Raw genomic sequence first — 26724 nt, 5'->3', positions numbered from 1 at the left:
ATTATCTGGCCCTAAGTAACAACAGTTCTGATGGTGAGAAACCCTGAAACAAGCTATTACAGATAAATGAATTTATTCTGTGAAGACTCATCCCCATTCCCGCCCTTTAGGATGAACTTAGAAGACTTAAAAATCCTATTCAAAAACTCCAAAAGCTCTGAGGAAGTCTCAGAGAATCTATCTCATATTAGATATCTCTGGGAAGAATATTAAAGCAAATGCACAACTTAGAAGCTCCCTGAATCGAGCACACAGGCTCACCTGAGCCCAGAAAATCCAACTCCCTAGGTGGGGCAAGAAAGCCTGAATTAAATTTCCAAGTGGCCCGTGATATCAGTTAACCCCCTTTTGGGGGACCCAGACATTTGTAGGGTACCATGGAGATGGCTAAGGGATTCTCCTCTATCACGCTGATGAAGTAGATTCTACCTCAGTGGCATTTATAGGTCCCTGTTTTGGAATGGAATTCAATAAAACAAATATCTCAGAATCAAAATGTTAAATTTAAGATACTGGAAGGGAAACTAGGCCCAGAGTAGATTTTACGTCTTCTCAGACATGTCTACCAACAGTTACATTTGTGAAATGCCACATTTATAGATATCATCATAATGGTAGAATTTATGCACTCGTACTGGATGTCTCTCTATTTCCTGTGAGTGGGGAAGATTACCTGTGTAGGTGGTACCCATGTGCACCACGGTAAATTCTGTCTATAAAAAGAACTGCTTTCAGGGAAGACACATATGGCAAGTCCTAGAAAGAAAATTCTGACATTCTTTTTTGCCTCCAAGGGTTAGTTAAACTTTTTATATTTTTTTCCTTTTTTTCCCCAGAATGATCACACAGGTATATAGTGACACCTGAAAAGAAGATGTGAAATGTGCTCTAGGCCAATTCTGATGCCAGCTTTAGAAGACATTTATTATTGACATTTAATTATAAATAAGGACACTGTATGGCAGTGGCCTCTGCAGTGACTTGACACAGCCGTCCTTCCTTGCTACCCCCAAGCAGATGTCATTCACAGAAAAATCTTAATTTTTTTCATTGTTTTCTTCTAATGTTCATTCTTCCAGGGTTGTCTGTGCTGCAGACAAAATCCCTGCCTGCCCATGCTCAAAATGGACGTCTTTTCTAGGTGGACCATTAACCCATCCAACAATCCATGCCAGTTATGATGTTAAAATTTAAAAATGTCTTAATATGTTCTTCTGTCCTAGTGTATTTTTATATGCTTAGGAGGGACTTTGGAGATATAATATATATCTGAAATAATACTTTTCAAAAAGCTGTTAAAGCCACTGTGGTGGGCAGATGAGGAAGTGTCTTAGTGAGTGGAATATGGGGGAGATAACAGCACAGTATCTTCCAGGGGACACTACACAGAGTATGTTCTACCTAGTCCTGAAACAGGTTGATTAATTTGGCAACGCTACAAGGGAATTTATAAATTTTTCTATCACTATTTGCCTATTCCTCAAAGCTATGGAAGGGCCTCCATTTCTTTCTTTCATTAAATTCTGGAATCCTTTCTCTATGGCCTAACTCAAACACAGCTTCCTCCAGTCTGGTCTCCACCACTCTATCTGCCCTTAAGGCCTCTGGAGAACTCTCCTGATATTGCCCTACCCAAACCTCTCTCCATTCCAATCATATACATATATGCAGTATATCCAAGATATATTCCAATATATCTTCCTAGGTCTATATTCCTCAGGCAAAAACAAGATCTTCATGTGTCTGTTTTAACTATTCCCCTTTTGTTGTCTCATTTTATGGGCCCAGTGAGACCCAAATAAATGCTCATCACATTTACGATGTTATATGGTAATTTACCTGTTTACCTGTTTCTCTCTTTCTCCCACTTGATTGTAAGTTTGTACAGAGCATAGGACACGCCTTATTCACCTTCATATCTGCAGTGAATTGCATCATCTCCAGCATGTGGTACATATTCAATACATTCTTACTCAGGAAATTAACAATTTTGCCTGCATGGCAGCTAAGATACCCTCCCACTTTGCTTTTCAGAGATAGAATTTTAACCCTTCATTTTAACATGAACAAATGATTGTAAGATGATTACAACATGCTTATAAATTGCTCTGAAATTAACACATCGTGAAACCCACACATCTCACATCCCCTTTACAGTCAAGAGGACACATATCTGTTCTACTTCCACTTACCTTACATTCCCAATGATAACTTTAGGTCAATTTCTAAACACAACCATAGTTTTCGGTACTAAACAAAAGCCTTTGCATTTTAAAATTATCCCTCAATAAGATACAGTTAGCTATGTTAAACATTCTGTAAAAGCCATCCAATGGGAGTTTGGAAACCACAGGTCATAGATGTGTGTTGGCAAGACAGAGATAGGGCGCAAATCCATGGAGGTAATTCTCCCACAGGATTTTCGGGAATGCTGAGTCACTTCTCCAAATAATGACCCTGTGAGCTCTGCGGGGTGATCCTCACATCACCGGCTGTGTGAGCAATGGTACAGCCAGGGGCGCCCGCTGCTCTGATATATTCTTAGAGGCAGTGCAGAGGGAGGAAGGACCACAAGGGTGAGTCCTGTGATGTTGGATCATCTGTTGTACAAATGAGCAGCAGAACCATCAATGCAATGTTTCTTTTTCCAGACAGCTACTTAGAGAGGATGCTGAGGATAGTGTTGAATTTTTATTTTAAAGCACCTCATCCTGAAGATAATGCCTAAAGAAGTATGAATGTAATAACAGAGGGCTGGTGCCAATGCAAAAAAAAACTCAAAATACTTGGTGACTGGCCAGCAAGGAATGACCGCAGTGTGATCACTACTTTCAGAAGAGTTTATTAAAATAAACATGGCGGGCATCTTTTGATGAGGCCAAAGATGGCATTTTCTCCCCTTCACTTACAAAACAGAGAAAGAAAACTATTTTGTTTCCTTAATGATGCTATGCTGGTGAATCTTCCTTTACCAAAGGGAAGCAATTTGGTGGAATCACTTACCCAGTAGCCATGCCCCAGTTTCACTGCATGGCTGTATAAACCATAAAAGTTAATAGCATGGTGGGAAATATCATTAATGCGATTTTATTATTGTACATAATTTTCTAAATTAAGTTCCAATTATGTGGTAGTTTAGAGGAAATACTGAATATACAGCAATATACATTTTGAGCTAGGCGAACTCCCTGGGGGCTAGAATGAAACAAAAAAAGCAGACATGTCCATCTGCCCAAGAATCGTCAGCTGAAGATAAAATAAAGCTGGACTTTAATCCTACTTCTAAAACCAACCCAGTGGCTCATCTCAGCCAACTCTATGAGTGTGGTTCTATCTCTATGATATCACATGGAAAAATACTCTGTTTTAGGAAGGTACATTTATGCAGTCTTAGATATTGTTCACAATTTCTCTCACTGTAACTTAGTTATTCATGAGGGGAAAAAAAAGTATAAAGTTGATAGCCCCAGGAGAGCTGTAATTCATTTTGTAAATAAGGGGCATTAATTTTTTCCCATGTCCTCTCTAACCCTTGGTTAATGAAATGTCTATCACAGGTACAACCCTTTCATGAAGATCAGCCTGATTACCCCACCTGACAGCTCTCCCTACTTTAAATATGGAGTGTCTTCCTTCTGCATCTTTCTGGTACTTTTCATTGCACTCTCTCTCATTATGATGACTGGTTTGACATATTCCCTCCCCTATTAGAACATGGTCATGGATCATGCCTCGTTCACCACTCACACAGGGACACACAGACCATCTGTGACCTAGCTGAACAACCAGAATGCCATGCTTCCATCCTTCCTCTACTCTGATTACTAAGAGGGCATAGGCTCTAGTTAGCTTTTGGTCTCTTCACAGAGATAATGCAACTAGTGTTAGCTGAGGTATGCACTTAGAACACACCAGATTCATATACAATATGTCATGTCATCTCCTTGCTTACCATTTTCCAATGGCTTCTCATTATACAAAAAATAAGATGCAAATCCCTTCCCTTTTTCTACATGTTTGATCTTGCCTGCTCTGTCTCCTGCATTTCTTTTCCATGTAGCCCCTACCCCTTGTATCATCTCTTACTATGTTTTAGCGATATTAGGCAACTTTCTGCTCCTCTGAATAATCAGGTTTTTCCCCACCTGAGGATTCTTTGCTGTTCCTCTGTCTGGAATACTCTCTTCATACGCTATTGCTGATCCCTTCCTGTCCTTGCTGGTCTCTACCCAAATGCCACCTTCTAGCAGAGGTCTTCTCTTACCACGGTATTCACTTCCTACCTTTCAACTTCTAGCTTATAACCTGCTTTCTTTTCTTGCTAACACAATTGTCATTATCATTAATTATGTATTTATTTATTTGAGGGCTCATTTTTTTCCTTGATTTTCCATTAGAATGCAAGTAACATCAGAGTAGAGGGTTTGTCCAATTCAGCTCTGTATCACATTTAAAGGTTGTTACTGAATTAAGTATACTTTCAACTTTATTACTTTAATTTCTAGACTTTTAATTTCCTCATTTTTATCTCCTGGTTTCTGTTGCATCTGGAAGTACCATATAGAGTAACAGAAATATGTCATTCTTCCAGGAGATAATGCTCCTAAATTGCCCTATATTTGAAGCTTGTGACCAAATCTTAGGACAGTGTGTCACTACAATTTGAGGTGGAACAGAGAATTTTTGAGGACAGTTAAGGAGGATTGCCTTGACTACCCATTTTAGAAAGCAAAGTCTGAGTAATTCATATGAAGTAGATTGTGCTTAATCCCACATAAACACGGTAATACAAGCGTGTACCCAACTTGTTCGTTCATATACAGATCACCACATTTGCAAATATAGAAAATAAAATCAAATATGTAACCCTGGTTGTCTTCTTGGATATTTCATAAGGAAATAAGATCTGCTCTCTCAAAACAACTGAACACACTTGGGAAATGCCCCTACCTGTCTTTAAATAGTGCACCATTAATTCCTTTTCTACGAAGCAGGTCTTGTGGCCCGTAGGGTGTGTCTTTGCATTTAGAGTCTGTGTCACAGAGTAGGGTTTGCAGGAACGGGAAGAAGCCGGTACTAGGAAGGTTTCGAGGTGCAAGGTAACCTAAAATTAAAAAAATAAAACAAGGCAAAAAACAATAATTATATCACATGGCATTTGCCTGGGAAGGGAAAGATGTGTAGTAACTCTGTTTTGTGAAACTACCTTCTGGATTATGACTGTCTGGGTCCACTATGTATCCAAAAATGTAAAAATACATGTTGCCCTACAAATTTATTCTCCTGGGATTTATTCTAAGGAAATTGCTGGAAGAATGTCTGCTAGAGTGTTTTAAAAATAAATCACAGTATATTCATATGATAAAACACAATGCAGCTAATAAAACTTTTGTCAAATAATACAGAAAATGTTTATATCTTGCCAACTAAAATGAGTAGATCAGAAAATAGCATGACCAGAATAGTTGTAATCTTGAAAAATATATATATATAATTATATATATACATAAAACTCTGGAGGGATTTCCTGGGTGGTATATCTCACATAATTTTTATTTATCTTCATTTAACTACATACTAACTATTTTTTCTCACAGTGTACATGTCTTCTTTATAATAAAAGTCATTATAAATGTGGCCAATCTTCCAGATACTGGGAAGTATTTTTGGTTTAGCATAATAGCTAATTTAATTACCCTATACACACATTTTTTTTCTTATTTAAAAATCCAATAATAATGGAATAAATAAATACCCCTAATATTAAGGTCACAGAAAACAAGAGCTGTAAGAGTAAAGGGTTTAAAAAAATTTTTTTAAAGACAGAAACAGAGTACAAGTGGGGGAGGAGCAGAGAGAGGGAGACACAGAATCTGAAGCAGGCTGCAGGCTCCAAGCTGTCAGCAGAGAGACCAATGTAGGACTCAAACCTATGAACTGCGAGATCAGGACCTGAGCTGAAGGGGGTCTCTTAACCAAGTGAGCCACCCAGGCACCCCAATTAAAGGGTTTTTGTAACCTTTAACTTTGCTTTATAAAATATAATGATGGCATACACATGTCAAGAAATAGGAAAACCACAAACCACAAATCTTTCTGCAATTAGGTCTAACATTAAAACACTAGGTTTCTCTTTGGGGGGCAGATATGGAGACAATGAATTATCAAAAAGACAAGTTTCAAAACTATAAGAGTAATTTCAAACTGAGGACTAGAAACCAAACTTTAACTTCCTCGTGAGTCTGTCAAAAAGGGTATCAGTACAAGTATATTTTCAATAAACATTTTTTAAAAAAAGAGAAAAGGCTGTAAAAAATAGTATGAGCAACTGGGCTAAGTATGCATCAATATATTAGCAGAGAGAATAGAAAATAGAAATCTGATCTAAGTAACTTAAATACAGCTCTACATACAGAAAATTAGAAATAAAAGGGAATAGGTCATATGAAAGTTGGCCAGAAGTAAACAGGGAAAAAAGGAGAGAGACTGAAAGATGCTGCACTGTTGACTTTGATGACAAAGAAGAAACCAAAAGCCAAGGAAAGCAGGCAACCTCTAGATGCTAGAAAAGGCAAGGACAGTCTCCTAGAGCCCCCAGAAGGAATGAAGCCCTGCCAACAACTTAATTTCTAACTCACTAAGACTAAGTTTTAGACTTCTGATCTCCAGAACAATAAAATAATAAGTTGGTGGAGGTTTTTTAAAACTGAAGTATAGTTGGTATATGGTATTATATTAGATACAGGTATACGACATAGTGATCCAATATTTATATACGTTGTGAAACGATCACCATGGTAAGTCTAGTTAGCATCTGCCATCACACAAAGTTGTTATGATATTATTGTCTATATTCCTAATACTGCACTTTACATCCCCATGACTTATGTATTTTATAACTAGAAGTTTGCACCTCTCAATCCCCTTTACCTATTTTGCCCATCTCCTGACCCCACCTCAAATAAGTTGGTGATGTGTTTCACCTATTAAGTTTGTGGTGATTGGTTATGGCAGCTGTAGGAAACTAATACATGAAATAACACTGGTGTGAATTGAAGTTTTGGAAATTCAGAAGAAATTGGAGAGAACTTAAATCCACCAAAGTACTCACCACTACATTCTAAGCAGCATCTCTTTCTGACACCAGAAAGACCAGTGTCTCTCCTAAGACCAAGTGAATCTGGCGTGAACCTTCAAGGCTTTCATCATAGTGCAATGCCTTGAATGAGCTAGAGAGTAGCATATAAACTGCCTGCTAACTTTTCCCATCACCCCTCTACATCAAATCCTGCCCAGCGGATACGTACAGCAAGACCTTGACAAAGATACAGTGAAACTTCACCACTAATGGTGATCTACTCTGTTACACAGATCCTAACTGCAGAGTTGGGTCTGCAAATGGTCTTATTCCTATTTGATCTCAAACACGTGCAGTGGGTGCTTTGTATGGACACCAGATAGCAGGACCACAGGAGCAGATGACTCTTTTGCTGTATGCCATTTATCAAGGTGATGGGGAGCCGGCAGTGCTGAAAACAACAGCTCAGGAGAAGCCAAATCACAACAGGAAGAGGGAAGGAAAATATGGGAAAAGACATCATGGGAAGAAGATGTGAAGGGGCGCCTGGGTGGCTCAGTCGGTTAAGCCTCCGACTTCGGCTCAGGTCAGATCTCACGTTTGTGGGTTCGAGCCCCGCGTCAGGCTCTGTGCTGACAGCTAGCTCAGAGCCTGGAGCCTGCTTCCGGTTCTGTGTCTCCTCTCTCTGCCCCTCCCCCTCTCATGCTCTGTCTCTCTCTGTATCACAAATAAAATAAAACATTAAAAAAAATTTTTTTAAATAAAAAAAAAGATGTGAAAAGATATGGCACATGACATCCAATTTTAGTTTCTCTGACATTGACTATAACTTTCAAATATTAGAGTGGAATTTTGAGGCATTTAAACCCACAACATTCTTCACTGTAATTATTACAGATATACTTACTTTACAGGAAAATTCATCCCAGAGGTTCTTTAAAAACTTTTTTAAAGCTCCCACAGTGTCCAAAGTACAGACAGCTCGTGCTTTACACAGGTTTTTTGATAACAGATATTTAACCTGTTACAATGAGTTCATGCAAATGAGGAATTGGTTTAGGTGTGTACACACTTTAGTTAACACAATGAGTGCCATGCACAGCATAGACGGCCTGTATTATTTACTCTACCATCACCTTTTAACTTAGAACCATACCTTCATTAAGATAAGGAAGTGTCTGTTGCAACAATAATTGATTTATTAAGCATCCACTTAGTCACCATAACACGGCAGGCATGTGACATACAGTTACGTCATTCATCCTTCTCTGACATGCTCTACATAGTTTCTCATACACATCAACTTTTCACATAATCAGGAGATCCTCTAAAACTAACAAGTCAGAATTAAATATAATTAAATTTTAGTAATTTTCTTGTAGGTAAGAATGGATTTTTTCCCTTCTCCTGCCCATCTTGGTTACATGAGTACAGGGAGGTAACCACGCAGAGCAATGGTAGAATCAAACCACCACACGTGTTAAAGAGCTGCTGATTCTAAATTGAACTCGGTTCTATTCTGAAGGTGTCTCTGGCACTTTCAGGTTCCAAAATTATGTTTCTCTTTATATCTATAAATGCTAGGATGCAGGAAAAAGAAAAACATTTCTCTATCCTTCACAGAACTTCTGTGCAGCAAACATGGAGCATGAAAAATTAGGGTTAATAACTGGCTGCTCACATTCATAGACAGGGCATAGACTTAAGGACACAAGTAGAGGAAGGTTATAACTATCCAAACCAGAGCATCACTTGTAGATTAATAAATTTAAAAAGAAAGAAAGAAAGAAAAATGAGAAAAACAGATCTAAGGTTTTGGGATAGAGGGCTTAGGCAGGATAAATTCCTTGGTATCATGATTCCCAAAGGTCTCACGCTTGGGACAACATTCATGACCATCTCCAGGAGAAAAACTATCAATGAACTTGCAATTGCCTGGGGAAATTGAAACCAGAAGACTCTGGCATAGCCTGGGAGTGGGGTTTGTGATTGGCAAGCAAGATCTCAATTCACTTATGGTTTAGGTTTTCAGGGGCTCCATGTAGAGGCTATGAGGTGGTCTGAGCAGCCACCTATGGGTGGGGAGAGGTTATTTTCGTAAAATGGATGCAGTCAACATTAGCAACACAGTTCAGTAATAACACTGATGGATTCAGTGTTATTTCAGGGAGTTAAATCAGACCAAATAACAAAACATTTTTAGGAACAAACCACCAAATAGCTAAGGTTTTAACTAAATCTGATTCAGCTTTTATTATTTTGAGAATGAAACAGCATTATAAAAAGATCCAGTTTAAGAATAAAAAAAAAAAAGAAAGGTGCCTGAGTGGCTCAGTCAATTAAGCATCCAACTCTGGGTCAAGCCCCACGTCGAGCTCTGTGCTGACAGCTCAGAACCTGGAACCTGTTTTGGATTCTGTCTCTCCCTCTCTCTCTGCCCCTCCTCTGCTCACTCTCCTTCTCTCTCTCAAAAATAAACATTAAAAAAATAATAAAAAATAAAAATTAAAAGAATTAAAAAAATACTTTGAAAAGAATTGTGATATCAACCTGTACATCTATGTTTACCTAAAAAGGGGATATGTTTGGTTTCCTTTTCCTTTTCTTCACAAAATTCCTTATTCAGGACAATATTAGTGTGATATAATGTAAAGATCAGAGCAGTGGTTCTCAGAGTGCAGTTCCTGGACCAAGAGCATCAGCATTACCTGGGAACTTACTAGAAATAAAACTTGAGATCTCACCCTACATCTACTTAACCAGAAACTCTGGGGATGAGATTCAGCAATCCGTATTTTAACATGTCCTCTAGGTAATTCCGATGCACAACACTAAAGTTTGACAATAGTATTAGACTATAAATTTTTCCACAGGGGTCAGATAGTGAATATTTTTAGGTGTAAGATATAACCGTCTCCATCACAATAACTAAACTCTGTCACTGCAGACTAGAAGCAGACATAGACAGTGTATACATTAATGAGCATGACTGTAATCCAATAAGCTTTATTTATTTAAAAAAAGGGGCGGTGGTGCTTGGGTGGCTCAGTCAGTTGAGCGACTGACTTGGGCTCATTCATGATCTCCCGGTGCTCGGGTTCGGGCCCCGCGACTGTGCTGATAGCTCAGAGGTTGGAGCCTGGGAGCCTGCTTCTGATTCTGTGTCTCCTCTCTCTGCCCCTCCCCCATTCATGCTCTGTCTCTCTCTGTCTCTCAATAAATGAAAGTGAAGTCAAATTTGAATCATTAAAAAAAAAAAAGGCAACAGGCTGGATTTGGCCTGCAGGCTCTAGTTTGCTGACGCCTGGGGGTATGACCACTTACACTTGTCCTTCTCCCTCTCCTGCCTTGCTCACATCTTATTTTCATACCTTCCCCAACCTTCTTTTTCTCTTCCTTCATTTCATCGAATTTACTTGAATATCCCTCAATATCCCCTTTCCTCCATTTGTCAAGCTGTTGTTCTTTCCCAGTCACTGACCACCTCCCTCTTTGGAGTCAATTTCCAATTCTTTTCGCTTTCTCAAGCTACTCCCTTCATCTATTCCTGTGTCTCTTTACTAATTGGTACAGCCAGAAATGCCCATTTCCCTCCCTATCTTCCCTTATTTCTTTTCCATTTTTTTACCTCCACAGGAGGGTTTTTACCCACTTCCATTATAAATTCAGGGTCACGTTGCTCATTGGCAGTATCCACAGAAGTGCTGTTTTCTATTCACTGTATTATTTAAGAAAGAAATGTCACAGTCTTTTCAATAATGAAGCTACTTCCATTTGACATCATTAGGCTTAGGAAGCATTCTGTAGGCTACCTTGGTGACATTTGTAGGTATTATAATAACAGTGGATATTGGAGAATTTCCACTGTGTTTCTTTGTGTTTTCTTCAAGCAGGTCAGAACCCAACCTAGATGATATTTTGTGTTTCCAGGTGAAAAGAATTTGGTCTTTACCACTATAAAGAGATGAATGATGACTCTTGGAAGGAAATTCTGACTTTTTAAGATATGAAGTTATTCATTTGGGGTGTTCTATTTTTCTTAAGTTTTTAGATACAGGGCCACATTAACAGAATACGTATTAGGCCTTTTGACCAATGAAACGATAAGTCTCCTCATGAAACATCACAGCAAGAAATCCTCATCATGATGAGAATACCAAATGAGACATGCACCCATCACCTATAAACAATCAAATAGCTAGGTAAGAATAAAGAAAACATGTGAAAAGAAATGAATCTGAAAAGTATATTTGTAATAATTAAAGTATATCTTTTTATTCTTCCTGTAGTTTTTCAGCAAAGTTTGTTCTCAATAGAATTTTTAAAGCTATAATTAAAATTATAAATTACATAAATCTTGCTTTTTAAATTATTTTATGATATTACATCAGGGATGCATAGTGCTATCTTTGTTCTTTATGCATCTTCCCTTTGGGGGAGAAAGCTGCTCCTGAGGAGAGATGTCTTGTTCCCCCACCCATCATCAGATAAACTCAAATATACTGGCTCTTCCTGATTCTAGTCCCTTTGAATCTTTGTGGCCCAGAGAGCCCTTAACCTAGGATTAAATACTTCTATGACTTTGAATCTTCAGGTAGAATCACTAGCTTAATAAAATTTCACTTTTTGAGACACTAAAGAATAAGCTACTTCTTAGCACAATGCTTGACACAGTGCAAGCAATTATTAACTATATGAATGAATGAATGAGTGAACTCCTGAAGGTCGTAGGAAAACTGCATGATTTAGGACTTTAACATAATATACATTTATCTTTATTATTTAAAGGCAAAACTTCAAAATTTATCCCATATTATAATAAGTTCAATGGATATTAATGGATACAGTAAGTTCAATTAATAGTAAGTACAATGGATAATATTGTATTATATGCCTTATAAAATGGATAAATATTGATAAAACCAGTAATATTTATTGTTATAAGTTCTTTCGATCTGAGTTTCTTTGAAAATCTAGCTAGTACACATTAACATCTATAATATCAACCATTGAAATTATTACCGATAAAGAAATCCATCCATCATTTATTCAAGTGTAAATTTACTGAATAGACACTCTGTGTCTGGTCCTGAGTAAGGTGCTAAGTATAGTTCATTCTTCTATTTTTTTAAAATAAGAAATGTCGGGGCGCCTGGGTGGCTCAGTCGGTTAAGCCTCCGACTTCGGCTCAGGTCAGATCTCACATTCGTGGGTTCAAGCCCCACCTCAGGCTCTGTGCTGACAGCTAGCTCAGAGCCTGGAGCCTGCTTCCAGTTCTGTGTCTCCTTCTCTCTCTGCCCCTCCCCCTCTCATGCTCAGTCTCTCTCTGTATCAAAAATAAATAAAAACATTAAAAAAATTTTTTTAAATAAGAAATGTCTTACTTAAATGTTTTAAAAATTTATCTCTAGGTTATGCATGTGTGTGTGTGTGTGTGTGTGTGTGTGTGTGTGTGCGCGCACACGCGTGAGAGACAGACAGAGAGACAGAGACAGAGACAGGGAGAGACAGAGAGTATCTGATTTTAGAGGTCATCACACTTTTATTGCATAAAAATGCATAAAAAAGTCATTTGTTTTCCTAAATTGCCAGAAATATTATGTATAAAAATAGCATATATTTGAAAATAAATAGTACAACATTGGTAAGAAAAAAACTTCACGTTTTTTGGAAGAATTAAACAATCATCATTTCATATGAGCCCCATGGCAGTCCTATAGGATAGGCAGGGCAAGCATTATACCCAGTTGGTAGATAATCTCAGAGACATCAAGCAATATGCTTATGGTCACATGAAAAGCTAAGTGCCAGAGATGGACCCAGAACTGCATGCTATATGACGATAATGAAAACAACATTCTGTTCAGCTAAGTTTCAGTATATGTTGGAAGGAGCAGACTGAGAATCTGAAAAACAGGTATGACTTCTGGTTTTGATGTTGATTCATTAAACCACCAGGGGCAAATTAACCTCTCCATGTCTCTATTTCCACATCTACCAAATGGAGGATAATGGGCCTTGCCACCTCACGGGGCACCAGGAAGATTAATTAGATAAAGCTTGTGTAAGGCCCTAGGAACACACTGGAGAGGGAAGGCCGTGTGGAATCCTGAGTTACCATTGTTCATCAGACTGCTGTTGTGACATTTGTCTAATGTACTATGCAGTGACTAGGTCTCCCATCTCTGTGCCTTGAGCCAATGAATGGTTTAGGAGTATTGCATGATGTGTTTCTCTCCTTAGTAATTCATAATATGTACCTGTATCGACTGGTGCAGTGCTTCAATTACTGCGTGCTCACTGGGTGTGGTACCATGATACATTCTTCCTAGTTCTCCCCAGGCAAGTTTTGCTTCATCATACAGGTGCTTTTCCAAGTTCAAATCCATTGGCAAAAAGGTAGACTGTTTCTGGCAGTGAGAGCTGAGGGAAGATCCTTAATCCTTCAAGCCGTGGGTAAGAAGGTCTTATATTCAAAAAGTTGCCACAGAGAACAAGAACAAATTTGGGGTCATTTAAGATGGTTTCCCACATGCTGGGATCTTTCCCACATTTCTCAGAGTGGTCTCCATCTACCACAGCCAACAGGTTTTGAGATGTACAAAAAGTGTTCCAGGGAAGATAATTTGGGGACTCTGGGCTATGATATTACAGGTGCCATAAGAGGTACAGAAAGATTCTTGCTATATATATATATATATATATATATATATATATATATATATATTTGGCTTATTACTATTACTATTTTTTAACATAAAGGGATAAGGCAGTTTGGATTTGGAACCTATCTCTTTGGATGTTCTCTCTTTGATCCTAAAGTACATAGTTGAACTGATGGCCAGAACAAAGGGCTCCATAGCCCATCTTCCTTAGTTTCTAGAAGAGAACGTGTCTCCTTCCTTTCTGAAGGTTAAGGACACCCTGTTGAGTGATGGGTTCCAAAGATCATGGCTTGTTTTATTTAAATAGCAAACAAAATGATTCCACTCAAGGCTAGGAAACACAACTGTCACACATACATGCCAGATAAAAACTCCTACAAGGACTGAATCTGGAGTTCAAAAATACTAATACTATTAAAAATATTTGCACATGGCAAGGAATATTGAGCTCTATGGCTCTTCTTGAGTGAGTAGGGCCCATTTGTCTTATTAAACAAAACTAACAGCAACTAACTGAAACTTGTCTTTCAGTAACAAAGATTCACAACTGCATTTTTAAAAGTCTTCTTTGCCAGGGCCTTTTGCAAACAGAATCGTGGCAACTGTTTTATTTCCTTCTAAATCTAAAGTTAACAGGAAGATGAACCCTAGATCCTTGTTCCATTGTAGAACAGTCTTCTTATAAAACCCAGTCTCCTAATTCTTCTTAGATATGGCCAACCAGGAAAGTGCCCTGTAGTCTGTGGGCAGGGCTGATATCAAGCTGGGGCCATCCACACAGATATGGCTGGCTTGATTGGTAATATCAAGAAGACTTGGTGCCAATGGGTTGAGAGCCACTGTCCTGCACCCCATCAGTCACAGACTCCCTTGAGACACTGCCCTCTTCCACAGATCCAGCAACATCGGTTAACACCTGGTAAAGGGTGGGGCCATTTTCTCCTGGGTCACCACATCCGTTCTGATGTGTCAGGGAAGGGCTTCACTAATTATTACCCACAGGGATATCACTCAGGCATCTAGGTGGTTAACTCACAAAACCTGCACTGGGGGATGAACTGAAGAACTGATTCTTCTCCCATCATGATGGTCTCTGACATGATGCTGGGGTTGGAGGGGGGTGGCTTAGGGAGTGGGAGAGTATTAGCATTTCCATAAACCAGGCTCAGGGGCCAAATGAGTTTAGGAAACTAAGCTCTGTCTCCTGTTCTGGGAAATCCAGAATGCATTTGCATACTAAAGATTCTGAGAGGTTTTTCTGTAAGAGACCTGAATAACTTTGGTTTATTCTACATTTCCATAAATGTGAGTACAGAATATTTTTTTACTCTTTTTCTTCCTGTTTTTAAGATTCCTGGGAACGAACATTCCATGGGGCACACTTTGGGAAACAGTGCTTTCACCCATGCTTTCACAAATTCCCAATTGAAAAGGAATCTGGAATTGGAAATTTACTTATTTTTTTTTCCTCAGGAGGGAACTTTTTACATAAGGAAATAGCTTGGCTTTGAGTCTTGATGTTCTAGAACTTACTTGTAAACTACCACCTCACTAACTTGGCTTCAATACAGTAACTTAGCAAGCACCTTAGTGTTTATTTGTGAAAGTCCATTGCAATCGTGCATTGCTATTTGTGGGAGTCCTTCAGCAAAACTTGTCTAAGACATTGCTTGGGGAAGGGGAATTTCATTCCAGGAGGATTTGGGGAAGCTTATAAAAGTACACACTCTCTATAATGGGAAAAAATAAGGTAATGAAGAAATCAGAATGAGAGCAAACAAGTATAGGAAAGAATAAAGCCAGCACAATAATAAGTGACAAAGGTATGTGTGTTATTAGGGGCTGGACACAAATTTGAATCTGAGTGTCCTAAGGAACTACAGAAACAATCATTCAGAGTGTCCAAAAATAGAATAAAACTAAATATATGTATTGGGAGAGGTACAGCTTGTCCTATAGAGAGAGAAGTCACGGTCGTCAGGCCCCAAGAGCTTCAGTGGGTCTCAGTATGTTTGCTCCCACCCAGAAAAGGAACACCAATGAAAGTGATCACCATCCAGTGACTCATCTTGAATGGGGAGTGAGTGACCTGTCCTGAAGGTGTCTGCCCCTGAGGCAAGGCTGCGGAGAAACTGAGGTGCTGTTCTCCCTTTACGACTTGTAAAGGGGCCGACTGCCAAATCAGGGCACCATGATCATGGGATGCTACGCAGAATATTGAGCAAGACAAGGTACTGCAAAGTTGTTTGGAAGTTAGCCAGAAACATATCCTCTTCAATGTGTCTCCCAAATATCTGCCTTTCTGGTATCTGGGCTAAATTATGAGTTGTTGTCAGGAGCTACATATTGGCAAACATTTTAGAAACTACTCTAGTGAGCGAAGCATCAGGCAGGAGCAAGAGTTAAAAAGCATCCTTCTAATCCTAGCTTTGCAGATGATTTATTATGTAACCACGACCCTCTACCTTGAGTCATTTCCTCACTTATGCAGGAAACATAAATCTGGACTGCCCATCCATCACAACTACTACAAGTAGAAGACTCTCCTGTAAAAGGAGATTAGGCAGGTTGAAGTATTAAGCACTTATCATAAGATGAAAATTATGTTTGGAAATCAAAATGTGATCTTAGTAACCCATTAAGAGTAATGACATGAAGAAAAGAATTTCAGTAATTACCCCTATAAAGGTATGTTACTAACAACTATTTTTTTTCATTCGGAAATCTGACTCAGTTATCACAGAGAATTACATGTGTAAAAATAAAAGCCAGTGAAATACACTGTTGGGATCATTGTGTAAAAAAAAAAATCCTATAAACACAGGAGCTTAGAAATGTCTCTAATTCAGCAGATGGTCTATTCACTTGGGAAGAAAAGGGTCTAGATCAGGATTCTATCACGCCTCAACAGCTTGTATAGTATTTATGCTGGTATTCATATTCTATTTACAAATGATACATGTGACAACCTGCCAGTGGAAAATGAATGTCACAACCTCTTCTTTCAAGCAGCACTGCTGACAGATAGCAACCTCATCTTCTTGTCAGACTTGACTTTCTCCTAAACCAAAGATTTTCTTACCAAGACCTCTGCCAATCACAAACAGACAATTTAAGTGACCTGTGGCTTGCTCTGTAACAACATATCAGTGGCCTTATCTCTCCCTCCATGTAGAACCACTTTTCATCAAAGCTACTCAATAGGAAAATAGAAAGAAAGAACAAAAGAAGGAAAGAAAACAGAAAAATCCCCGAGGGACATTTTCCTAAATTGTAGAGGAAAAAAAAATGTAAACATAGCTTTAATATTTTCTGGGATTTTTTTCCCTAAGAAAAATGTTCTTTTTTTTCCTAAAAGGGAAATATTTTTAAAACATACAAATAGAAAACTCCAGATTCCATTTACCTATCATAGTGGCAAAAGTTTAAAAAGTCTGACAATAACAAGCATTGGAGAGGATATGCAGTGTGGGGATTGTCATCCCACAGCAGGAAAAGGCAGGTTAGTAAAGTCACAGTGGGATGCATTTGACCACATTCAGCAAAGTTTAAAATGTGCAGAGCTATAGGTCTATGCCCCAAAGACATGTGCACACATGCACAAAGAGACATATTTAAAACATCCAGCACGTGCTATTGGAAATAACTGAAAAAGTAACCTAGGTGCTTTCGAAAGACCATGGGTAAATAGACTGTGATATCCGTGCATGGAGTTTGTATACTCTGTGCATGGGGTTTGTATTCTCCATGCACTCACTGAAGCTGCATAAACCAGTAGAGGTTAATGGACAAAAGACCATGCTGAGCAATAACATAGCGGTCAGTTTAAAAAAGCATGTTGCAAAACGATGCTGGGTTGGAATGCCATTTCTATAATGTTTAAAAACCTGTGCTCAAAAGCTACAAACTTCCAGCTAGAAGATAAATAAGTCCTGGGCACTTAATACACATCATGGTGACTATGGTTACCAATGCTGCGTTTTATATTTGAAAGCTGCTAAGTGAGTGGATCTTAAAAGTTATCATCACAAGGAAAAAGACTGGTAACCTGGTGGAGTAATGGGTGTTAACTGAACTTAGTGGGATTGTTTCACAATATATACACACATCAAATCATTATGCTGTACACCTGAAACTAATGTTATATGTCAATTATATCTCAATTAAACTGGAAAAAAGTCAGTTATATTAGAAGATATAAAAAGCAAAAGAAGATAAAAAAATGATTTGATAAACTACATAGCTAAGAAATGATCAAAAACATGGTTCTGCAAAAAAAAAAAAAAATCATAGAATTATCCCTGATTTCCTCACAGCACCCACTTTGGAACAAAGCTCTATTTCCTAGGACCCGCCTCAGTATTACCCAAAGTCCAACTTCTAACACCCTCTTACCGAGACACGCCACAGCTCCTCATGGTGGGCACTCTCTCTCACTGCATAGAGTAATAAACACAACTTATTTAACAACAGAAACAAAATCCAACTGAATAAAATCCAAGGGGTGCCTGGGTGGCTCAGTCGGTTAAGCATCTGACTCTTGATTTTGGCTCAGGTCATGATCTCAGGGTTCATGATTTCAAGCCCCATGTCGGGCTCTGTGCTGTTATCCCTGCTTGGAATTCTCTGTCTCCCTCTGTCCCTGCCTCTCCCCCACTCACTCTCTCTCTCTCAAAAGTAAATAAATTAACATTAAAAAAATCTGAAATCACAGAATTTTTTAAAAAACCTTCAATATAATATTATGTAATGTAATCAAGTAGATAAATACATAGCAAAAAATATAAAACAAGCATGGGAATGTTACACACTAAATAAATGATAATGATGTCTTTCTAGGAGGGAAGGAAGGCTGCAGGCAGGCAGGAGAAAAATCAGGATGCTTTACACAGAGGCCTCAAAGCTACCTAATGTTTGATTTGTTTTATACAAAACAAAACAATTCTGAAAGAAATATGCCTAAAAATGTTAGGGTCTGATAAAGTCAGGTAGTGGATATATGAACATTTGTGCTGTTTTTATGATGGCCAATGTATTTGAAACAGAACACACTGTTGTTCTTTATAAAGATAATAAAGATCTTCCTCTACTCATGATGCTACATCTCTGCAAGTCCATCATAAGTTTAAAATAAAATAAGTCGAAAATGCATTTAAGAGGTGCCTGGGTGGCTCAGTCAGTTAAGCGTCTGGCTTCAGCTCAGGTCATGATTTCAGTTTGTGAGTTTGAGCCCCGTGTAGTGCTCTGTGCTGACAGCTCAGAGCCTGGAGCCTGCTTCAGATTCTGTGTCCTCCCTTTCTCTCTGACCCTCCCCTGCTCACACTGTCTTTCTCTGTCTCTCAAAAATAAACATAAAAAAATTTTTTTAAATGCATTTAATACAGCTAACCTACCAAACATCATAGCTTGGCCTATTTTGTAATAAAGAGTTGACTATGTCATGCAACTTGTTGAATACTGTACTGAAAGTGAAAACCAGAATGGTTGTATGGACACATAAGGGTTAAATGTATCGGTTGTTTGCCCTCCTGATGCGTGGCTGCCGGGGAGCTGCGGCAGGCTGTCGGTGCCCAGCACCATCAGAGAGGATCCTATGGCATATTGCTAGCCTGGGAAAAAGGTCAAAATTTAAAATTCAAAGTATGGTTTCTACTGATGCATATTGCTTTCGCACTATCGTAAAGGTGAAAAATCATAAGCCAAACCTTCATAAGTTGAGAACTGTCTCTATACTGGAATTACATTAAACTTTAGGAAGTTTTAGTCACTGAAATATAAGAGAAAGTTCATGCAATCTAATCTACAAGCCAGTCCAAGAATAGCTTTATAACAATACTCTCTGGGTTGACAAATTCCATTCACTCTTTAAAAATTTTTGTATTTGAGAGAGAGAGAGAGAGAGAGAGAGAGAGAGAAAGAGAGAGAGAAAGTGCAAGGGGGGAAAGGGGCAGAGGGAGAAAGAGAGAGAATCCTAAGCAGGCTCCATGTTTAGCATGGAGCCTAACACATGGCTCAATCCCCTGATCCTGGGATCATGACCTTGGCCAAAATTGAGAGTCAGATGCCTTACCAACTGAGCCACCAAGGTTCCTCACGATTCAGTTTTTGTAAATGTTGTGAGGAACTCATTAATGTGTTTTTTTTTCAATCCATTGTCCTCCTTGCCCTGTTTATTAAGGTCCTAGCTGAGAGTCTCCCTTCCTGAGAGGCAGGGCTAATTCAGAACTCATTAAATGCATGACTCCAAACTGTTCATTATATATTACCTCCATCTCCTCTCCATTGAGCATCATCTGCTATTGTGTTTACTCCATTACTGAGCTTAATTAAGTCCTTCAAGTGTTTCTCATAATCTTCCAAACTTGTTGTTAGCAAATATGTACCATTTATTTGCATTGCTTCTGAATTGTTAATAAATGCGTTCTTAAATTGTTTCTGGGCTTCTAAAAGTCATTACACTGTTCTGACTGCCATGCTCTCACTTTAAATATTTGCTTATTTCAACTGGTTTTTGGAACTATACAGGATCTAACCTTTTATCTACCAATAAATTATACCTCAACTTATTTAAAGGAACCTTCATTCAGAGCCTTGTGGGAAGACCATGACAAAGTGCTAACCACTGGCTTATCTAACTGCAAATCCTCGGTTAATTATTTCAAGGAGTTTCAGCAGGTTAAAAAGACATAAGAATGAACTGTCTGGGCAGGTTTATTTTTTTTCTGCTAAAGGAAAAATTTGCTCACAACTAATGTGAATTCCCAGGATCTCTCTTCTCACATTTTAAAAACAGGTTAGCCATTAGCCAGCTGGCAGCTCTTTAAAGATATTCTCACAATTAATGGTAAAGGATACAGCTTTTCTAGTGGGTCAGTTTATTCTGCAGTTTCTTCAGATTTTTTAAAATGATAACCAAGAGAAGTATGGTCACTTCACTCCCCAAGATCACCGCACCTGTCAGGGCCGAACTTGGGTCAGTGGGCCCATCACTGTATAGAGGAGGGCAATACAGGATCATGGAGCCTGGTGGTTAGCCTCTGTCTTGCTTGACGATCTGAGAGAATCTTGATTTCACAGACAATTCTGATTTCACTACATGCATGCTATCAGGAAAAGCTTGTTACGCAAATTTTGAGTTTTGAGTAATGTTGCCTTCAGATACCCTCTTAATTTGAAAAGTCTTACTTTATGCAGTCCAGCTGATAAATTTGCCCTTTGCTATCCTTTCTTGGGTAGATATTATTCCAATATGTGTCCCTCCATTAGCAAGGCAGCCTCATTACTCATTCAATCAATCCACTAATGTCCACCAAACATCTTCATGGATGTAACATAAGAGAACATTAACTATCCTCACTCTTAGACTAATGAGGGAGAAAACATGGGAGTTCGCCATGTTAGTAAAACAAACCCTGGTCACCCCATTTTTATTTTGGGGCCGTTAATACCTGAGAATCATATCTAGTTGACAGAGTAACCTCCAGGAAACTCCCACCACCACCACTCATTTCCTATTTTGGAACTGCCCTTCCCTGATTAGACTTCTCTGAGGTAACAATAAAATGAAATCCTTCCCATACATCCAATAATTAAAATAAACTGGGCTATGAACCAGCACATGAACTAGGTGAGTAGCTTAGTATATAGTGTGTATATACACACACTATATAGTATTATATAGTATATAGTATATATATATATAGTATATAAAATATATATAGTATATAGTCTATATATAGTATGTAGAATATATATATGTATATATATTCTTCCTTCTTGTTTCTTTTTAAGCATATTGAGTAGACTTTGTAGCAGCCTCTTTTGTATCTGAGGCAAGCAGATGCTTTTACTCTCTTAGCCTAATGATGTGGAGAAAAACAGAAGGATGCAAAAAGTCTCTAAGTGCTTCATCTTCATAGATAATAGACACTGAAATTGTATTCCTCACACCATCCCCTCTTCCCAGCTTACTATCTGGAAACGGTGAAAGAAGTAGAAAACTGTGTTGTAACAGACAAGAAAATCCTTCTGTAGACACTGGGGCTTCTTTTTCAGAAAAAGATCAGAATCTATATGACGTAAAGGATTAGAGCTTGAAAGTCGCAACACTTTCTTCCTGGCTCTGAGAAAAAGTATAAATGAGGGGGTCTCACTAGCTATTCAACATCAAATCATCGGGGCCGATCCTGGACAATACTGGTAAATAACAGAAATGAAAGATGGAAGATATCAACTCAAACTAGTCTCCAATTTTCAAATATCAAAATTACATCATTCAAGTCAACAAAATGAGTTGCCAGTTTTTTGCTTAATTGCTACTAGACATGCACCACTTTCCCTCAAACCACCAGACTCTTTTTAATTATTCCTTTTGGCAACACTGAACAGCTCTTATTCTGTGTTACTTAGTCAAATGTTTAGGAAGTAGTTAACAGAAAGTTTAAATCCCAGGCTGGTGGCTTTCAACATTTTTAAAGGCTGATGAATATGGGCAGTTGGGAAAAAATTAGAGTTAGACATATCAATAGGATTAATAGCAAAATACTGGCTGGGGCTGGATGCCCCAAAGGATAGATAGATAAATGGACAACTATAATTGATTGTATTTCTAATATTTATTCCTTTATGTGATATACATCATTTGTAATTCTCACAGCAACCCCGCAAGGTGATTTTCTTTCCTGTTACATCTAGTAACTCACAGTGTCCTGCCTGTATTTGAAAGGCCTATTTTGTGTCTTCAGCCCACATCATTTTTCTTGCTTGTTTATAAGAAAATGAGGTCTATTATTAATAACTTCTAGTTCAGTTTCTTAAAATTCCTTTTAAAATATAAAGTGGATACCCTCTCCTTAAGATATAGCTAACAGAGTCAGAAATTTACAATGATTTATTATAGAACTAAAACATATTCCTAATTAAATTTCAAAATGCTTTAAAAATAGATATTTATCAACCTAAGAAACAACTGCATTAGATTTAAAAGAGAAAAATTACTTATTTACACTTTATAAATTTAGAAAAGAAAGAGACAACAGGAGTGAATGATGCACTGGAGGCAACCCAGTCAGTGGCCATAAGTAACAACCATTCCTTTCCACGTCCAATGACATTCTCTGTTAGGAAGTCATGATTGTATCTTAAGTGCCATATTCCACTCAATACTCCATTTTACTGCTTGCTGCAGTAACCAGGATTTCACACACACATTTCTAGAGGTATAACGTAACCCTCTGAAGAAGATCTAAGTAAAATCTCTTTCCTTTCCTTTCAGAACTACGTTATTTTTAATATTTTATTTTAAGGAAGAGGGAGGGGCAGAGGAAGAGAGAGAGAATCCCAAGGAGGTTCCATGCTCAGTGTGGAGCCCAACGTGAGGCCCTCTCTCATGACCAGGAGATCATGACCTGAGCTGAAATCAAGAGTTGGATGCTTAACCACTGAGTCACCCAGGTACCCCAGAACTATACTATTTTTAATCTTTTCTTTTCTTCTTTTTTAACAAATTTTTTAATGTTTTTTTATTTATTTTTGATACAGAGAGAGACAGAGCAGGAGCAGGGGAGGGGCAGAGAGAGAAGGAGACACAGAACCAGAAGCAGGCTCCAGGCTCTGAGCTATCAGCACAGAGCCTGATGCGGGGTTCGAACCCACGAATGTGAGATCTGACCTGAGCCGAAGTTGGTGGCTTAACTGACTGAGCCACCCAGGCACCCCAATCTTTTCTTGACCTTTGCTAGGATATTCCCCTTTTAGTTGATTGAGAATTAAGACTTAGTTGATCAAAGTTGAGAATCATTTGGTTTATCATTAATTTTGTTTTGTGGTGCCAATTTCTGGCCAAAGAAAGGAAACTATCAATTACCCTGTTAAATTTCGTGTTGTGCATATCAGTATTCAAAAGCTCCAGTTAAAATTAATCTTGATTGTCTCTCTTTGCTCTATCTTCACTTCTTCACAAAACAAACAAAAGAGAGGATTTACATTTTGTTTTCCCCCAAATAATGGTGAATTACTTTTAAACATTGGGATATTCTAATATACACTACTTGCTTTATAAGATATCACAGAGATAATATTTAAAATTATACATTTAAATGTATTGTATACATTTGTTATTATACATTGTATGTTTTATGTACAGACACACACACACTCTACACATGTCTTTAGGAGAGCCCAAGAGAATGCAAGAGGAGGAAACTGAGACATGGGAAAAAAAGGGGTATTTAGAAAGAAGAGATTCAGAATGGAGTTTTGTTCCACTATGAAATAAATAGAGGATCTTGAAATTTCTAACACAAAACCTGTCTTTAATAGGTGCTAGATAGATTTTGGTTCTAGGCTATTGGACTTGTCCTTAATAAGAGTGTTACACAGCTGTGTAGCTCTCAGATGAAAGGATGTAAGTGCACCTGCAGACACGCAGTATGCCACAATAACATGTTAATGCCCTCTTTCCTGAGCAGCCTTCCCACCTTCAGGTTAAAGTCCAAACCTTAGCATTGAGTAGGACTCCCACCAGCCCCCACCCTCTACTCACTTCCAACAACAGGATGTCTCTCCAACCCACTAATGTGAATCATTTTGTTTATATTTTGCAATAAGGCTTTTATAATTGTGCCACAGAGTTCCCAGGAGAATAGGCCTGCGGCAGTCAACCTTCCTTATTCAAGCACGCGCCTTCTTTCACCTCACTGCTTCCAGCCTGATTGTGTGAAGGCTGAGCTGAGGGGAAAGAAGGATCAATGGCCCCTGAAGAGTCAATGAAGATGCTGATGCATAAACACCTGAGCATGTGACCCACCATTCCAAACACAAGCCCCTTGCTAACTGCTAGTCCTCTTGTAGCTCTTGGAATACATATAACTCGCTTGATCTCCTTGAAGACCTGGCTCAAGGGAGTGTCTTTTTCAAAGACTACAATAATAACACATGTAACTATATGCAACTCTAACATGTTTTAATATTTTTCAGCCTTAAAGTACTTTCACAAATAACATCACATTTGAGCCTCATTCACATAACCATGGGAGGGAAGCATCATTTCCTCTTTTATGGATTAGGTAATAAAAGCTCAGTGACATTTGTAGGTAAACAAAATTGGAACTTTAAACTAGAGGTTGTGCTTTCAAATCCCACATGCTTTCGTCCACATCAATCTGTTCACACTGTGTGATTTGAAAGCTGTTGGAGGCCCAGGAGTTCCCCCTGCTTCTAAACATTCCTTCCTAATTTTGCAATATGAGAGGCATGTCCATATAGTAATGACTCTCTGGATATGTGTGCTTTTATTTATTTTTATTTTTAAAAAGATTTTATTTTTAAGTAATCGCTGTACCTAACATGGGACTCAAAAATCACAACCCTGAGATCAAGAGTCATGTACTCCACCAACTGAACTAGCCAGGCACCCTAGATATGTGTGCTTTTAAACCAGATTAATAGATTATGTTACTTGAAAGGTATAAGGCATTGGATATCTGATATATCCATAGGGATTAGTGCTTATAATAGTCCTTAACATGCAAAGTCACCTAGTAAAGAAAAGTGTCTGGAGCAATGAATAGTGGAATGTGAAAGTTTGATAGAAAAAGAAGGGCTGGAAATTGTCCTGAGCATGAGACTGTCCCTGAGTAGGACATCAGAATGAGAAACCTAGGGATGCCTGGCTGGCTCAGTCAGTCGAGTGTCCAACTTGGTTTCAGCTTAGGTCATGATCCCAGCCAGGGCTGTGGGATACAGTTGTGTCGAGCTCTGTGCTGGGTTTGGAACCTGCTTGAGATTCTTTCTCCCTCTCTCTGTCTCTCTCTCTCTCCCTCCCTCCCTCCCTCCATCCCTCCCTCCCTCTGCCCTTCTTCCCAGATCATGCTCTCTCTTTCTAAATAAATAAATAAATAAATAAATAATAAGTAATAAATAAGGGAAGATCTAGTCATCAGCATTCAGCACAGAAGGATGGATATTTGTGAGAACCAAAGAGAAGGGCTAGGAGTATCCTGTGACCTAAAAATGCTAATTGCCTTTAGGCATCATAAGAGATTATCCGGAAATTTCCCTTTGTACTGAAAAAAAAAGCAGAATTTGTAAGAAGGGAAAAAGTGAACCACATTCAGTTATCTTTTGGATAAGCATAATGCTGCTTCTCATTGCTTTTCTAGATTCTGCTAACTGGAAGTTTTATACACTACCATCATGGGGCTCTCTTGGGGACAATGATGTTGAAACCCATAGTTCAGGTGGATATGCTGAGGCAGAGTAGCTCACACGGCATGTCAAATGGCTTATGATGGGTATTCAGTCCCGTGACAAAGGTATGTGGTATGTCCTGCCCAGTGACCTAGCTTTGACTGCTGTTCGTCTTTTCCCCTTAAGTCATCATTTCAAAATGGATATATTTCTGGTATGCCTTGGTCTTTGTGATGATTTTCATATTTATCACTATGGGGTTTCTCTTTTCACCTTTTATCTTATAAAGAATATTTTCAATCTTCACCCAACATATCAACATATAATTCACAAGTGAATCACAACTTATGCTTACAGATAGGTTTATTTCAAAGAGCAAGAAAGGGTAGTGACATTTTACTTACCAAATGCCAGTCTGAGTAATAACAGTTGATTGTGTCATATTACTCAAATAGAATGGTTATAGTTGTCCTTCTGTAGTTCTTTAAAACTCATTACTTAAACATGGAGAAGGAAATACCAATGCTAAGACCAATGACAGTCTTCTACTGACCTGAAATGGTTATAAGATTAAAGCTGAAAGATGCAGTGACCAAGGCTGAATTAAAATCCTTAACCTTCCAAAGAGGGAGTTTCACTAGAAGCTTCTTCTAACTATTATCCCAACTGAATAAAGATCAATGGGCTCATTTGAACTCAGGAACCCATTAAGTTACAATTCTCCATGAAGGTCAATTTGCCTTGCTGGCAATGGTTTATAACATATATTGTGCCCTATATAGATCTGTCAAA

General features: G+C 38.4%; 1 protein-coding gene across 1 annotated transcript in view; it reads right to left on the bottom strand.

Annotated features, from left to right (window-relative positions):
* ABCA12 (ATP binding cassette subfamily A member 12) overlaps positions 1-26724 on the bottom strand; it is a 166968-nt gene that overhangs the window by 109398 nt on the left and 30846 nt on the right. The window contains exon 3 of the mRNA XM_029932926.1: positions 4951-5104. Within this exon, the coding sequence (XP_029788786.1) occupies positions 4951-5104 (154 nt within the window). The remainder of the gene's footprint in view (positions 1-4950; positions 5105-26724) is intronic.

The sequence above is a fragment of the Suricata suricatta genome, chromosome 3 (genome assembly GCF_006229205.1).
Source record: "Suricata suricatta isolate VVHF042 chromosome 3, meerkat_22Aug2017_6uvM2_HiC, whole genome shotgun sequence".
In the NCBI taxonomy this organism is placed as follows: Eukaryota; Metazoa; Chordata; class Mammalia; order Carnivora; family Herpestidae; genus Suricata; species Suricata suricatta.
This window is presented reverse-complemented; position numbering and strand designations above follow the sequence as displayed.